This window comes from Dendrobium catenatum, unplaced genomic scaffold, assembly GCF_001605985.2.
Source record: "Dendrobium catenatum unplaced genomic scaffold, ASM160598v2 fragScaff_scaffold_847, whole genome shotgun sequence".
Classification (NCBI taxonomy): domain Eukaryota; kingdom Viridiplantae; phylum Streptophyta; class Magnoliopsida; order Asparagales; family Orchidaceae; genus Dendrobium; species Dendrobium catenatum.
The window spans coordinates 4,251,982-4,269,050 of NW_021319309.1; the positions used below are offsets into that span (position 1 = coordinate 4,251,982).

The following is a 17,069-nucleotide window of genomic DNA, read 5'->3' on the forward strand; positions in this document are numbered from 1 at the left end:
GACTTTTAGCTCAGCTTATTCCGAACTCGATCTAAGCCAAAAATTCGTTAAATTTTCGAATGAATTTCGATCTTCGAGGTAAAAATCTTATATATAACTATATCCAATAGATACTACATGAATTTTTAAATACATACTTGATACCTAAGTTTTCTAGCTGAATCCAACATATAATAAACTTGATTTTCAAAATTTATAAATACAACCAGCAGATACGACACATTTGTATTTTTTGCTGCATATAGCTCACTTAATTTTATTTTATTTTACTTGACTTTGTCTAGTTTTATTTTCTGGCAATTGATTTCTTTTTTGAACTTTGAATTACTTTATATTATTAGTTTCCATAGATAACTTGTGGATTGTTATCTTTGATTCTAAGGGGATCAATAAATGTCTTGATATGTATTTGATTTAAAAATTTTAGGTTCGGATTGATCCGATTAATTTTAGGGTTCGATTTAGGTTAAAAATGTTGACCCGATTGGTTCTTTGGATTGGGTTTGGATTAACTCAAAATCCTAAAATTGACCGGAAAATGATTCGTTTATCATTCAAATTCATGTTAGATAAATCATTTTCTAGTTAAATATGACATATTTGAATTAAACAGGTTGCATTTATATAAAAAAATTGTAGAATCTATATGATAAATACGAACAATTATTAGGTCAGGTGACCTGACGTAGCTCTACGTTCGGACCCCAATAACATGTCGCCACGTGGTCTTACTCAATACCGCGCGGCCCGACGACTTGACCTGGGATTGCTATGTTTGCGTATTGCTAGGTATTGCTTTGCAATAATGAAAAATATCGCTCTGTGAAGACCAATACCGAGAAAAATTCGGTATTGCTCGGTATTGGTCTTCACAAAATGGTATTTCTAGTTATTGCCGAGCAAAATCAACCAATACCGAGCAATACCTAGCAACACGTGAACATAGCAATCCCGTCTCTGTTCCAGGTCGGGGTTGTCGGGCCACGCGGTAAATAGTGAGAACATGTGGAACTATTTTACTGGCGTCCGAACGTAGAGCTACATCAGGTGACCGGACCAAATAAAAGTTCGATAAATTGGGTAGATAGAGTCAAATATTTTAACTCTTAGGATAAACATATCATAACAAACTTCTTTGGGTCAGATCAATTTTAACGAAAATTAATTCATTGTAAGATCCACTGAAAACAACAATGGAGTGGCTAGCCTATCGAGGGCGGTGGTATTTGATAGTGGAGTGCTTCGACCAGCAGCATACGGTGGTGCCGAGCGATGACTAATAATGTCAGCAAATTATAATTTTTGTACTAAAAAGTTATTTTATGAAGCAGTAAGAAAACCGTTCCATACAGTCTTAATAATTAAACCAAATTATAAAATTGAGATATTTTAAAGGGGATTTTCATATATTTTCATATACCACATCTAAATCTTTATATTTAATTATATAAATACCTAATCTCTAAATTATATAAATAATAATAATAATTTTAATTTCCTTAAAATGAAATAACTTTTTTTCATACATATATTTTAATATTATTTAGATACTAGAGTGGTGTTTGGCACAGTAGATAAATTTCCAACAAAACAGCTCAACAGAACAAGTAGAATTAGCATAGATAAAAATGGTTATTGTTACATAAAAAAAAAAAATTTTTTTTTTTTGCTCAGTTATGTTCCTTCAGAAAACTCAAATAAGAAAACATAATTACTCCATTAACACTTTCTTAATCCTAAACTCCTAAGTAAAAAGATCTATCTAAGAAGTTATGGCTTGATTCTCTTCCCTGACAGCAGTTGCTACTTCAAAACCTGGAGGGATAAACACAATATCATCCCAGTCTGATGAAGAGCTTCCCTGAAATGTTTATGCATATAAACTCAGCAAAATAGCTTTCTAGAAAGTGATATTGGACAATCTGTATGTTTGATGGATAAAATTTTAGTCAAGATGGATTTAAAAGCCATTGGCTTAGCTTTGCGATGAGTGTAATATAAGGCTTCGTTTAGGACGGCTTTCTTACTGCTTCTTAAAGCAGCTTTTTGATATAAAAATTAAATTTTTTGTACTAAAAACTAGTTTAAGAAGCAATCAGAAAGCAGTCCCAAACGAAACCTAAATTTTGATTGGAGTAAATACATGAAAAAGGGACAAAGCTAAGCCAAATGGCTTTGAGATTTATTATGAACTAACAAAAATTCAATTTTGAGTCTTTACCTTCATTGCTGATATGATTTCTTCCAGAACAGAAACCTGTAAGCAATTGAATTTACAGTTAGGATCAGAACTGAAAATAGGAAGCTCATACAAGTTCTCAGAATTTGGTAAAAGGTTATTCCAGTACTGCTGTGACCTTAGATCCCAGTAGTGAATAACCTAACCATTGTACAAGGCTGAAACTGGGCTATCAAAAAAGCTCTTTAGTGCTTAATCATGCTTGGCTCAATAATTAGCTCATGTTCAACTAATTTTTATAAGCTCCTTAAATGAAGGATAGCTCATATTCTATAATTTATATATGACTTTTAAGTGATTTTGTATTCATGGATAGCTCATGTTGGTTCGATAAGTTTTCGAATCGAACTCAGACAAAAAAAACTTAGATTATTTGCTTAAAGAGTCAAGTTGAATAATACTTGAGCTCACTCAAACTCGACTCATTTATGCTAAGGTCTCACCTCAATGTTACCCTTCCTGAAGGAAGGATTTAACTGTCTCTGATCACGGGAAGCTTTGAAGAGAGAGTCTTCGAGGTCCTCCTACATGAAAAATGAAGTAAAATTAAGTTTAAAGAAAGCTGAAGTTCTAGACTCTAGCAAAGATAACAATAAGATAATAATCCATATTCTCTTAACCTTCCTGAAGAAAGCAGGGCGGTAGCTTTTACCCTGACTCCTTAAGGCCAAACTCTTTGACTGAAAAGCATTTGGGATGTAACCATGAATAATAAATAAAATAATTTTTTCTATGCCAAATACATGAAATTTTTTCAAAATTGAGGTTATTTATAGCAGAAGAATAAGCAAAAGAACCTGAAAAACTGGCACACCAAGAAAATCATCAGCAGCCTTCCCAGACTTCTCTTTTAACTGAATGATGAAAATGCACACATTCAGAAGGACATTAACTAGTTATGTTCATAAGCTAAGAAATATAAGGCTCTTTAAAAGAACATGGTAAGCACAATTAACATTCAAGTTTGGCATGAAACGAATGAAATCTTGCTTAGCATTTGCAGCTAGTTATGATTTTGAATAGATTTGATTAGATCTCAAAAAACTAGCACACAACACACATAACATGTTAAACACAGTTAAAATTGTAGGGAAGTGCCCATTAGAAGCGGAAAATCATGAAACAGAAGAAAGCTATTTCACTTGCACCAAAAGAGCTGGGCAGAAGCAGAACAAAAAAGCACTTTGAAGCGGTGAAGCATGAGTTTTGCATAAAAAGCGCCAAGTGTTCCAAGAAGAAGCTTCAATATTAACCTTCTATGACTTGTTTGGTTTTCTTTTGTAACAGACCAAACTCTTAACTATAAAAATATTGTTAGCTTTGGCCAAAGAGTCTTATGGTTTTGTCCTATTGGTGTAACTTTCCAGCAAGTCACCATCCTAGAATTGCTCTGGGATGAGCACGTTTAACTGTGGAGCTTCTTGCGAAAATTACAGTCATTATACCAAAAGACGCCTCGATGTTTAGGAGTTAGCTTTCTTTTACTTAAGAGGTTTCACAATCTCAGAATCTGTTATTAAAATAGTACAACATGAGAACAATACACTCTATCACCTCAAATAGCCTTCCCCTCAACACGTGTTGATTATTGTTTCAGAACATACTTATAGCAGACATATTTAAATGCCCCACTAGTGTCTCCACAATTCCCTCTATTGATTCTCCAATGAACAAAAATTTTCATGTGAAACAACTTTTTATACATAATTCATGGCCATTATATTTCAAAATTAGAGTATGATAATAGTTGTTAAAAGAAAAAACTTAAATTTCTATACACAAGTGTTTAATAGGAGAAAATATGATGAACAGATGAAACAATAATAATAAAGAGACTAAGGCTTCATTGGGGACGGCTTTTTTATTGCTTATTAAAGCAACTTTTTAGTACAAAAATTAAAATATTTGTACAAGAAAGCTGCTTTAAGAAGCAATAAAAAAGCCGTCCCAAATGAAGCCTAAATACCGCAATGACATATGAAGATTTACATGATTTAGCCAAACAAACATATGTCAATATGAGAGAAGACAATGTTTAATCCACTAAAGAGAAACCACACAAATGTACCATAACTAGGGGCAAAAGAAATACACTCTTCCCTAAACTAAATACACCTAATTTCATCACACACGAGACGGCCCAAATCTTTCAAGACAAGATGAGAGAAGCAAATAAGAATGATGGGAGATGATAAACACAAGATATTAAATAATGTCAGAAATTCTCCACTTGAAAACTACTCAAAAGGGCATTGTTACACATCTTTGAAATCAACATATTCTTTTATGCATCATCGTGCTTGCATCGCATCAAAATAATTCTCCACAACAACAACATCAAGCCTTTGTACTACTACGTGGGGTCGGTTACATGAATACTTTTTCTCCATTGTGTCCCGATAAAAGTCAAACTCTTGTTTAAATCTATTAAAGAAAGATCATTTCTAATATTTTCTAACTAAGTTTTTTTAGGTCTACCTCTACCTTTCTTAACATAAGTCAAATCTAATACCTCTACTTTCCTAACCGGGTCATCAAAATAATTCTCCACAATCACAAAAAAATGAGTCAACTAAATTTCTTTTCTCTTTCCCTCTTTCTCCCTCCACGTCTTAATTTTTTTTCCCACGTTTTCTTTATTTCAGCCAACAGTATCTCTTTCCTTAATTTTCAAAGCAGCCAAAGCATGCACATATCCACTTGCCCCTTTTCGGTACACACAACAAAGTGCCTATAAATCCAAATCTTCCTTTTTGATCTTCTAATAATAAGTGTTTAAGGTGGTGAGTTTTAAATATCAATCATGTTTAATTTTAACTTGGAGCTACTTAAAATAACAAAATTTAAAATAAATTTGCAAGCCTAAATTTATATATATAAAAGCATAACATGTAATTACCATTAAAACATATATTTGCATTTTGTGCTTATATTGTCAAAATTATTGAGTCAAATCCTAAAACTTTAAAGTGCTACTTTTATATTATTTAGTGCTAGCATGTCCAAAATAGCATTATTCTATCTTATTTGATTAACTAACATAGCTTGATATTATTACAAAAATTCCATTTTATAGAATACATGTAATTAAACGTTTAGTCATGCATAACAAGTACATGGAACTATAAATTGAATGTGAGTCAGTTAAGTAAATATGTTTTGCTTTCTGCTTTTGAGATGAAAATATCATTTTGCATCTCTCTCTGAGCATAAAACATTAGTATTAAGAAACGAAAATTGTAACAAATACAGAACACATTCTAGCATGCATGAACACACATTAGTTAGAAACAGAAGAGAAGAATTCAAGGGCAAACCGAAGAAGACCACATATATGAAGGATTAAAATTATAAGATTAAAGCCCATATCTATGAAGCGTAGATTCCAAGTCCATTTACGGTATTAAATGACTAATATAACTATCAGCATCTTGCAAGATGTATTGTGCATATGAGCTTTGAAGAGATTTCTATAAGCTCATCCTTATGCAAATGCCATTTTCAGTAAAAGCAAGCTTTTCTGAACTAGCGGAAAAGTATTTTAGTATAAGGACCTTTTTGTCAGTCCTAACCATCTTGCATAGATTTGAACCTTCACAAGTTTATAACTTAAATCTCTATATTTATATGCCTAGATCATATCAAGTAACCTCTGGCATTATTCTCCATGATTGCTACTTCTATGGTCAGAAAGTATTTTGTTCAATAAAGAACCAATAAAGTATTCTCATTGCTATTAAATTGAGTTTTAGTGGATGTGTTTATGTGTGATTACATTCACTTTCTATTGATCCTAGTTTGCAAAGTTTTTAGATAGCCCAATTATTATCTAAAAACTTCCTTAGTCAACCTTCGAGAAGCTAAATGTGAATGAAACATTTATATGAATAAATTCACATTTCGTACAGGAAATGAACAAATACTACTAAAATTACAAGTAGAATGAAACGTTTTCAATTTTCATGTATTTTTTTTCTGGTAGCATGAAACCTCCTTTAAATCAGCTGAAAATATAAGTACAATTTAAATTCGAACGTGAAAGTTAATGACCATGATATCATGACCATCTAAGACATTTAATGAAATCATTAACAGGTTCAAAATGAAACTTTTAACAAGTTTGACTAAAGATGTGTTAGACCGGTCCACTGGACCGGTCCAGCCGGTCCAGGCGGGACCGGTTCACGGGCCAAAGTCGCGCAAACAGGCGGAGATCTCCGCCTCCTGCGGAGATCGAGCGGCCCGACCAGCCCATTAGAGCATTTTAGGAAGCGTTTTTTTAGCGTTTTGAGAGGGAAATTTGAATGTAGGGGCTGTTTAGGGATTTCCTTTTGATTTGTATGCATTAAATAGTTTTCCGAGGGTTTGGACATCTTGAATTTGGCTGAAATTTGAGATCTCGTAGATTTAGGTTTCTTTGGGGCTCTAGCGGCGTCTAGAGATTTGGGAGAATATTCCAAAAACATTTCAGACAAGAGCAATGCAAAGCAAAGTACTTCCTAATTTCAGGTAGAATGTAAAAAAGCCAGCGAAAAAGAAGTTTGAAACTAATTTTAATGGTGATGGTGCAGCAGTCAGAAACAAATAGAGGGTGATTCCATGTATAGATTCAATAGTAAACTTCTGGGGAAATTATTTTGTGAAGAGTATAAACGTAGAGGATCTTCCGGATTGTTGCGTATGTACTGTGTATTTACTGAGTATTTGTATATACGCAGTAAATAAGCAGCAAATCAACAATACTCACTAAATACTCAACAAAAAGGTAGAAAATATGCACTAAATACTCACAACTAATGATTGGCTTAATATTTGCTGCGTGCCTACAAATACACAGTACGTACGCATATGCAGCAATCCAGAAGATTCTCTACATTCGGACTCTGCACAAAATAATTTCCCAAACTTTTGTCATTCAAAAGTACTAAATCAATTAAACAGTATAAATTCTCATTTGAAGTATGTTAACAGGTGAGCAAATTGAACGTGGAAGGAGAGAAGCAATAATTCATGCTAAATTACAGATCCGCCAGTGAGAAAATTTACTCCAAAGTAAGGCAGCGCAGTGTTCAGTGGAAAAATCATAAATAAAGGAAAGAAAATAAAAGAAAGTAACACAAAGCTTTAATAGCCCTGAAGTACTTCACTGTGAAGATGTCTAAACCTCTGACCTTAACGGCATTCAGAACTTGTTGTTGATCAGGGATGAGCCTAAATGCAACTCCGTCAACCTTCAGCTGAAAAACCTGCACTATCTTCATATTAAAAAGACAAAAGAAGCACAAAACATGAAGCTTTCTGCTCCATCTCACATTAGCAAGGTAAACCATGAAAGACGATTAATTTTCCACTGCAAACAAATCCATTAAAACCCTAACCACGCCCAATACCTTGTTGAGAGCAATAGCAACGACCTTGGAACCTTCGCGCATGTCCTTGTTCATCGATTTCATCTGATCAAGAAGCGCCTCGGCGTCATCCTTTTGGAAGCAAAAAAGGCCGAGCGACCTCTCTGTTCTTATTCCTGAGACGAGAACGAATTCCTCCGCCGCATTGGCAAGGGCGTATACCGGCACCCCGGATAGCCGCTCCTCGATTGCCTCGACCGGCATGGCCCTGCCGCGAGGGGCCATGCCGGCTGGCGATATCCGCGCAAAAAATGGGATTTCGCTAGGAGGGAAGGGTAAGTTGGACAAACCAAGATGCAGAGCTCTCCTGGTTTGATTGCTGAGGCTTTCGATGGCGGATTCGAGTTGGGCTTTGAAAGAGGAGGTGGCGGGGTTGGATAGGAAGGCGACCACGGGGTTTGGGCATTGGGGAAAGGAGAGGTTTTTGTTGGGTTTTGGAGCAGTTAGGGTGATGGAGTTCTGCATTTGGGAGACTTGCCAAGGTAACGGCATCCGTGCGGCAAAGCAAAACTCTCTGGAAGGATGGAAGAGACTGAGAGAGTGAAATTGCGGAATTGGGCCAGTTGAACCTTCGTTAGGTTTGGTTTCACGGCTTTGTATTTATTAACACTCTGGAAGAACTACCAGGGGGTGTTAAATCCGGGATTAATCCTGCACTACTCGGGTCAACTCGAATCCGATCTGATTCGGATCCAGATCAACTCGACCCGACACAAATGACCCGGTGTTGATCCAAAATTGCTAGTTTTCGAGTAAAAAAGTCGGGTCAATCTTCGATGTTCGGGTCAAAAACAGGTCAATCTCGGGTCAAATACAAGTTTTCGCGTCATTTTCAGGTCATTTTCGGGTTGCTGGATCAACTCGAACCCAAGCCGATTTTTAAAACGGGTTGATTTGTTGAACCCGAATCCGGATTTTTTCGGGTCGAGTTCGGATCGGGTTTCGGATCTTGTCAAAAATTGACTCCCCTAAGAACTACTACTGCGATAAGCAAATTCAGCGGCGCAGAGAGTACTAGAGGGTGACTAAGCTATAATAGATTATGAAAAAGCATTTAAAAGACTTTTCTAAAAGGATTTATATTCTCATTGAAAGGCCTCTTGTAATTCATAGAACTTTTTACTATTATTATTCCAAATGAATTTATGCTAATTTAGGATGGATAAGTAAGTGTTTATGGAATGCGATGAGAAAGTCTTTGAGGTTGAAATCTAAGATGGCTCTATTTAGAGGATTTTATCATTAAACATTCTCTCTAATGGGCAAATGCGGTGCATTTTTCCTCTCTTTTTAGAACAAATGGAAAGCCTTGGAAGTGACAAAGAGTCAGATCGTCTATAAAGCTTTGTAGGTTTTCACTTGAATAGTACAGTACAATAATTCCAACTTTTAGGAAAAAAAAAGGAGATTGATTTTGCTAAGGAAAAATTAGCAAATGATAGTAATAAACTACAATTTTGCATGCTATCATAAGAATAAGAATATGGAACAATATATGATTTTGATTTGGAAATCACAACTTGAATCGAAGTATAAAAAAGTTTGATTTTTTTCGATAGAAAAAATACAATAAATTTTCAAGGAAAATGAAACACGTCAAAATTGAAATATGGTTTTTGCAAAAGCATCCCATGCAAAATTTAAATAAGATTTATTGAGATTTAGGTTTCTTTTGAGATAGCTTTTTTATTGCTTTCTAAAATAGCTTCCTAGAACAAACAAGTTTTAATTCAAATAATTTTATACTAGAAAGCTACTTTAGAAAACTGTAAGAAAGTTGTCCCAATTGAAGCCTTATATTTCATTTGGGATAATTTTTTTATTGCTTTTTAAAGCAATATTTTAGCACAAATTTTTTTTGAAAGCAATAAAAAAACAGTGACCAAAAGCTATCATAAACCGCCTCCTGGATCACATTAATCCTCTATCACAACAACTCCCTTATCGTCGCCCATTTCTCACCATCCTCCTTTTGGATCCTAAACCCAACACACTCCTGCAACTCTTACTTCGCCTCATATCTGATTCAGATCTTCTGAAACTTCTCATTCCCCAATTATCGAGCCGCATTTCTCGTGATTCGTGATGCCGGCATTGACGGAATGAGTGACACAAGAGTTTAATTATTTGAGCAAAAGAAAAGTCTAAGAATTTAATTATTGAATGGATTCAAGGAAATCCATTTTTAAATTTATATGGAATCCAAAATCTTTACTTTCTTTAATTTATGCTTACAATAAAATTTATTTAGGCTTCCTTCCTAACGTCTTTCTAAAGTTGCTTTCTAGTACCAAAAGTTTCGAGTTCAAAAAACTTTTGCACTGCAAAGCTTCGAAAAGCAGCAAGAAAGCCTCCCCAAACAAAATCTTTGTTGGTGTTCAATTATATGTTATCCTCTACTTTGATTGATGCAAGTTAGCTCATAAGAGTTTACTACAAAATCATTCACTTATTAACATTTATATGAGAATATTCTATGCTTGCCTTAAGAGACAAAAGACTTAAAAAAACCTTTTCAACTTATAGCAAAGTACTTTTCTTCTAAATTTTTTGTATTTAAATGACAAATTTATGATCAAGCTCTCCATAAAATATAAGAAAATTATTATTGCTACAAAATTGTATCTTAACTAGTCCATAATGATTTGTTTCTCTTTCAAATGATCTTTCATTATTGTTTAAAATGCTACAATATCATAATTGCATAAAATTGTGATATGTCCACTATGTTATATGTTTATAACTCATCATTTAGGTTATAAATAAATGGATGAAAGGAGTTTTATTTATGATAGATGAGAAAAAGCTAATTTAAGCACTTTTATAGTTTTATTTATATATAGAATAGTTTGGATATTTTTCTTTCAATTTCAATTGTGTTTCTTGCCAATCATATTGTTTTAAGATTATGAGAACATTTTTATAATGCATAAAAATTTTGGTTTAGTGGCACTTTTGTCATATTTGAAGTTTTGTATGAATGCACAGAAGAAGTGAATTTTAAATTGTTACGGTATGAGATTGGTATGAAAAGCTTCGACCCTTCGTCTTATTGTTTGTTTTCGTCTTGCTACATTGAGTCACCCGGCCAGATCATGACACTCAGGCTGCTGAATAAACTCCCATCAAAGACTTAGGCTTTGTTTGAGATGTCTTTCTTATTACTTCTTCTTAAAGCAGTTTTTTGCATTAATAATGTCATCCTAAACGAAGCCTTAATCATACTGCTCATACAAGCAAAATCTACAATTAGCATTTCATAAATATGAAATTTCGAGTGAGTAATGATCTTCAAACAAAACTTTATTCAAATCATTAAAGATATAATTTGATTTCTAATTTAATAAAAAATGGCTAATTTATAACTTCTCAATCAAATTATCTTTTATTCAAATCATTAAATATATTTATGCAGGAGCTATTACTTGTGTTCAAACACAATGTGGTTTGACAAATTATTTTCCTACTTCGGTTGGATTACATCAAGGATCAGCCTTATGTTCATATATTTTTGCTTTAATCATGGATGTTCTCACTAGACATTTGCAAGATAATGTACCTTGGTGTATGTTTTTTGTTGATGATTGTTTGTGTGCTGAATACTCGTAGAACGCTAGGACGTAAATTTACAATCTCGAGGCAAAATCAATGATATTCTTCTTCTTATTAATACTAGAGAGATAGAGTTGAAGGTAAACTTGAATTATTGAGGTCAACCTTAGAGTCTAAAGGTTTTCACTTAAGTAGATCTAAAATTGAATATATTGAGTGTAATTTTAGTAACAATGGACCAAGTGAGGGGATTGTGACTTTGGGCTATAAAGTTATTAATAAGAGTACACGTTTTAGATATCTTTGATCTATTGTTCAGAGTGACGGTGAAATAGTTAGGGATATTATCAGCAGAATTCAAATTGATTGGTTGAAGTGGAGGAATGCATTGGGCTTGTTGTGCGATAAAAAAATCCCCCTCAAATTTAAGATGGTGGTGAGACCTGCAATGTTTTATGGTGCCGAATGTTGGCCATTAAAAGAGAAGCATAATACTAAGTTAAGCGTTGCAGAGATGAGGATGCTTAGGTGGATGAGTGGCTTTACCTTTAGAGATAAGATACAAAATGATCATATACGTGAAAAAGTTGGAATAGCTCTAGTGGAAGATAACATTAGAGAGAGTCGCTTAGATGATTTGGTCACATTAAATAGAGGTCTTCTTATGACCCAGTTAGGAAAGTTGAGGTATTAAGTTTGACTTATGTTAAGAAAGATATATGTAAACCTAAAAAGACATTTTTAAAAAATATTTGAAATTATTTTATTTTATTAGATTTAAATAAAAATTTAAATTTTAACATGTCACAATAACAAAAAAGATTCATATAGAAGATGCTGTTATACAATTGAATTATTATATTAAAAGTAAAATATTGCAGGTTTTTGCGGTCACGGCGGGCGCCGCTATAGATTCCACCAAGCCACAGACGGCGTTTTCAGACGCTGCTCGTCGTACTTATCTCCTTATCCTTCTCCCAGCCCTAAACCATTTATGTGGTCAAAAAGCACAGAATCATCAGTCAGTCGCACAAAGCGCCGGCCATGGAAGAAGAAAGTAAGCTTCACATCGTCATGCTGCCATTTGTCGCCATGAGCCATCTCCTCCCATTCTTCGAGCTCTCCAAGCGGCTTGCTCTTAAAGGGGTGGAGATCTCGTTCTTCACCGCGCCATCCAACATCCACCGCCTCCCTTCAATTCCACAAGCCCTAACTCCCTTTATTAACTTCATCTCCTGTTCCATCAACAACAATTCTTCCAACATCGAGAACAGCGTCGATCTCGGCTCCGAAGCCGACCGACTTCTTCTTCTTAAAGTCTACGACAACTTCGAGAACCAACTCACCGCCTTGCTCTCCGATACTTCTCGTCCCAAACCAGACTGTATCATCTACGACTTCCCCGGCGGAAGATGGGCTCCAGCCCTAGCTTCCCGATATAACGTCAACTCAGCCAGCTTTTGCCTCTTCAACGCCGCCGCACTCACCTTTTGCAACCATACCAAAGACTTCGACTCACCGGAAAAACTCACAACGGTGCCGGATAGTATCCCGTTTCCGACTACCGTTGCCTTCCGGCCATTCGAAGCTCGTATATTCTACTCAATGTTTGGCAAAAAACCAAAGCAAACAGAAGCCAAAACAGAGAGCAGCCAATTTACCCTTATCAGAACCTGCAAGGAGTTCGAGAGCAAATGGTTAGATCTGCTTGGCGACACACATACCCCCGTGGGTTTACTTCCCCCATCTTTTGACGAGGAGGAAGAGAGTGAGGCATGGACGAGAATACGCGAATGGCTTGATGAGCAAAAGGAAAGTTCTGTGGTCTATGTTGCTTTTGGATCTGAGGCAATTCTTACGAGAAAGCAAATTGATGAGATTGCATTAGGGTTGGAGACGAGTGGACTACCGTTCTTCTGGGTTCTGCGGGTGGGTTCGCCGCCGCAGGGGTTTGAGGAGAGGACGGCCGGAAGAGGGCTGGTGTGGATGGGTTGGGCTCCGCAGGTCCGAATTCTGGCCCACTGGGCGGTTGGAGGCTTTCTGACCCACGGTGGGTGGAATTCTGTGGTGGAAGGGTTGGTGGTTGGGGCGGCGATGGTGGTTTTGCCGATGATGTTTGAGCAGGGGCTGAATGCGAGGAATTTGGTGGAGAATGCTTACGCGGTTGAAGTGGCGAGGAATTATGAAGATGGCTCCTTCACTGGTGAGGAGATTGCGAGGAAGTTGAGGATGGTGATGGTGGAGGAGGAAGGAGAGGAGCTGAGGAAGAAGGCGAAAAAGGGGAAAGAGGTTTTTGGGAGTGAGAAGCTGCAGCAGGAATATCTTGATGAGCTCGTGAAGAAGCTACGGGAGAAACGGACGGTGGTGGCAGAGCCAGCTTGATTTGTTTAGGGTGGTAAGCATGGGGGTTTAATATATAAATAACATGGAATAAATTGGTATGTATGTAAATCCCCCGTATTTATATTTTTTAGTTTTATGCTTTATTTTTTTGCACGAAATAAGAAGTGAAGGATGTAATATTATAATTTTATTTGACTACTACTTAATGTTATCATTGCAAAAATTTATATTATTAGTACCTTTGATTTTTTGAATATGTTTTTTAGGGAAACATTTGAATATCTTATTGAAGTAAAATTCAAAGGTGAAGACTACATGAGAAAGATTGAAATGCAATGAACATTAGAAAAGAGAACTAAATGATATATAGCACCAAGTTAAGAAGCCTATAAGGAGGAGCAATTATTACTTCCGGTGTCCGAATGCATTCAGAGACCAATAATCACACGCCACGTCACCTAAAACTCGGTATTTTGGACTCGGTATTGCTCGGTAAACATTCGGACCGTTCGGTTTTTGACCGAATGTAATAATTTCTCCATAAGGCGAAGCTATATAAGGCATGTCTTATTATAGAAAAGTGATAACATAGATAGGTTAAGCCAACTTTAATGGGTAGTTTTCAAGACATGACAATTTTGTATTTCTATGTTAAAGTCAATATTTCCCATTTCCAATATAAGTTATGTTGTAGAAGTTCACTTAATTAAGTGCAATCTCTCATTTAAAAATAATAATAATAATAACTTAAAAAAGAAGACTTATTTATCCATATCAAGCGTATTCAAAATACGGTTAATAACAATTGGATGCTTGAACATACCCGAGACGAATCTGATATAATAACATCGAGGCTTTTTCTACTACGTGGGGTCGGCTACATGAATCCTTTTTCTCCAATGTGTCTTGTTCATAGTCAATTCTCATTTAAATCTAATAAAAATATCATTTTTAATATTTTCAAACTAAATATTTTAGGCCTGTCTATAAAATTAATAGACAATAACTTTATTTTCAAAAAGCATGAATAAATTAAAATATTATTTATATCAATATCGCCAAAAGAATATAACAGTATGATTTAAACTTGATCATGCATCATAATTAGCTTTCTAGAACTTGTTACTTAAACTTAAATATTATATACAGTGACATGTATTTACAGATGGACATCAGAGTATACTTGTTAACAGAATGTCACTTGCACTTTTATAGAAGTATCAGAGGGTATCTGTATAGAAATATTAGAGTGTACTTATGAATAGAATATTTTTTGTATTTAAACTTATTTTATTTAACAGAATATGCAATATATGAATCATAATATGTATGTCTTGATGCTTGCTTAAAACTCCACATTCAGTTATGCCTCCCAAGATCAGCCTTCACTAGGTGAAGGAGACCAACCCAATTCTCCTTATAACTCGACTTCTACTTATAGCACATTTGAATCTCTCATACTTACATAATGCATTTGAGGTCAGAAATAACCTCCCTCATCTATATAAAGCAGATGGGTTCATAATCAAAAGCAAAATATAATAGAAATTTAGGCTTACATAATAGAACTTTTAGTGCCCTTTAACATCTCTCACAATAGAACTTCGATCATATGAACATGAATGCAAATGCTGATATTAATAAAATTAATAGATATATATGATGTTTGTAGAGAGAGAGAGCTCAGACAAATTCAAGAAATAGAAATAGTTTCCCGTATTCTATTCATCTCAATACAACCGGTATTTATAGACAACTTACAGAAGTCGGGTTATATCTAAACCAATCCCAGACAGACATGTGGCAAAATACATTTACATAGCTTTCTACTTACATCCCCCCTCAAATTGATGATGTATGATCATCCAGCAATTTGGTTGACATTTGTTTAAATCTGAAATTGGACAAAGGTTTGGTAAAGATATTAGCAAGCTGGTCCTCAGTGCATATGTGGTGTACCGAAATCTGCTTGGTACGAATACAATCTCTTATGAAATGGCAATCAACCTCTATATGTTTCGTACGAGCATGAAACACAGGGTTATTAGCTAACGCAATTGCCTAAGTATTATCGCAAAAAACAGTGGTAGGTTCTTTTTGAGGAATGTGAAAGTCTTCTAGTTAGCGTCTTAGCCATATAATCTCAGATGCCTCAGTAGCTAATGCTCGATATTCTGCTTCCGTAGATGATCTTGCTACTGTGGTTTGCTTTTTGACTTGCCAAGATATAATCGATTTGCCCAAAAAATTACAATAACCAGAAATCGATTTCCGGTCTTTCTGATTACTAGCCCAATCAGAGTCTACATACCCTCTCAGAGTGAGATCATCATCATATAGTGCTATACCTTTGTCCGAAGAACCTTTAATATATCGCAGTAAGCGTTTAAGATTTTCAAAATGTATATTGAGAGGCTGATGCATTTGCTGGCTAAGTTGATGTACTGCAAACTGTATGTCACGACCCGACCCGACGGGGACGGATCCCGCCCTAGCCGGACCGCGACCAAACCTTCTTATCCAGGATCTGGCTTTGGAATTGGTTCATGAACTGAATCTTCCAAATTAATCAACTCAACAGACACACAACCACAGAGCTACTATGAATCATCAAACACAGCGGAATAAAACATCTATATTTTCATTTTCCTCAAAACAATCATCTACAGATACAATACATGGCTTTTGAACAGAAAGAAAGACAGAACAAAAAAGCCATGACTGTACAAAAATCAAAAGGTACAAACACTACCTATACGGATCAGAACTCAGAAATCTACTCCTGGACTTCTTTCCCTTTCCCAGAACCTGAAAACCACCAGAAAATAAGAGTGAGCTCAACAGCTCAGCAAAGCAACAAACCTCCAATCAAAATTCTCAGAATCCAAAACCAAACTCATCAGACAGAAATCCAATCAGAAATCGGAACAGAATCAGACAGATATCCACTCGGACATATCAGAACGAAACAGAACAAATCAGAACAGATACGGACAGATCACATCAGAATCAGAAATTGTACACATCAGAATCAGAACGGATTAAATCAACAGAGTCAGAATCGTACATAAATTCAGAAATCAGGATTGATCGTAGCAGAATCACAATTTCTTACAGGACAGATCCAGAAAACAGAACAGATACAGAAATCCGAATCATATCAAATCAGATATCAGATAATATTTCATTCATAGCTAAATGCCCTGACACTGACGGAATCTCTACGGATTCCGGCCCCTTATGCCTCCCTTCCCAGACACTGACTGAATCTCATAGGATCCAGGCCCCTTATGCCTCCCTTTGTGCTCACGGCACCAGAACAAATGTGCTTATAGCACCAGAACAGAATTCATCGGATCCGGAACAGAACTGATTTCAGAATTTCAGATTGAACTCATTTCAGATTTCCCAGACACTAACTGAATCTCATAGGATTCAGACCCCTTATAGCTCCCTTTTTATAACACATACAGATAGCATTTCAATTCAGAAGAAATCCGGGCAAATCAGAAATCAGACAAAAAATC

The 17,069-nt window shown here is 35.5% G+C and overlaps 2 protein-coding genes across 2 annotated transcripts; one reads left to right on the forward strand and one right to left on the reverse strand.

Moving 5' to 3' along the window:
* Positions 1 to 1,595: 1,595 nt before the first annotated feature.
* Positions 1,596 to 8,229, reverse strand: LOC110111711 (protein TIC 22-like, chloroplastic). Its single transcript, XM_020843703.2, has 7 exons — positions 7,630 to 8,229; positions 7,411 to 7,485; positions 3,037 to 3,093; positions 2,860 to 2,919; positions 2,683 to 2,763; positions 2,222 to 2,257; positions 1,596 to 1,861 (listed from the first exon to the last, which is right to left on the reverse strand). The coding sequence occupies exons 1-7, from the start codon at positions 8,137 to 8,139 to the stop codon at positions 1,763 to 1,765; spliced, it is 918 nt and encodes a 305-aa protein (XP_020699362.1). The 5' UTR covers positions 8,140 to 8,229; the 3' UTR covers positions 1,596 to 1,762.
* A 3,807-nt stretch (positions 8,230 to 12,036) lies between these two features.
* On the forward strand, positions 12,037 to 13,777 carry LOC110111718 (putative UDP-rhamnose:rhamnosyltransferase 1). The gene has a single exon (XM_020843711.2). It carries the CDS (start codon positions 12,244 to 12,246, stop codon positions 13,579 to 13,581), a length of 1,338 nt encoding a protein of 445 aa, XP_020699370.1. The 5' UTR covers positions 12,037 to 12,243; the 3' UTR covers positions 13,582 to 13,777.
* Positions 13,778 to 17,069: the final 3,292 nt, after the last annotated feature.

Bases quoted from the DNA above. Each gene is read 5' to 3' on its own strand.
- LOC110111711 (XM_020843703.2), bottom strand. From the start codon at position 8,139: ATGCCGTTACCTTGGCAAGTCTCCCAAATGCAGAACTCCATCACCCTA. The intron at 2,920-3,036 runs GTTCTTTTGCTT...AATGCTTTTCAG, and splicing joins TTGGTGTGCCAGTTTTTCAG to TCAAAGAGTTTGGCCTTAAG. The intron at 2,258-2,682 runs GTGAGACCTTAG...AATTGCTTACAG, and splicing joins TCAGGAAGGGTAACATTGAG to GTTTCTGTTCTGGAAGAAAT.
- LOC110111718 (XM_020843711.2), top strand. From the start codon at position 12,244: ATGGAAGAAGAAAGTAAGCTTCACATCGTCATGCTGCCATTTGTCGCC.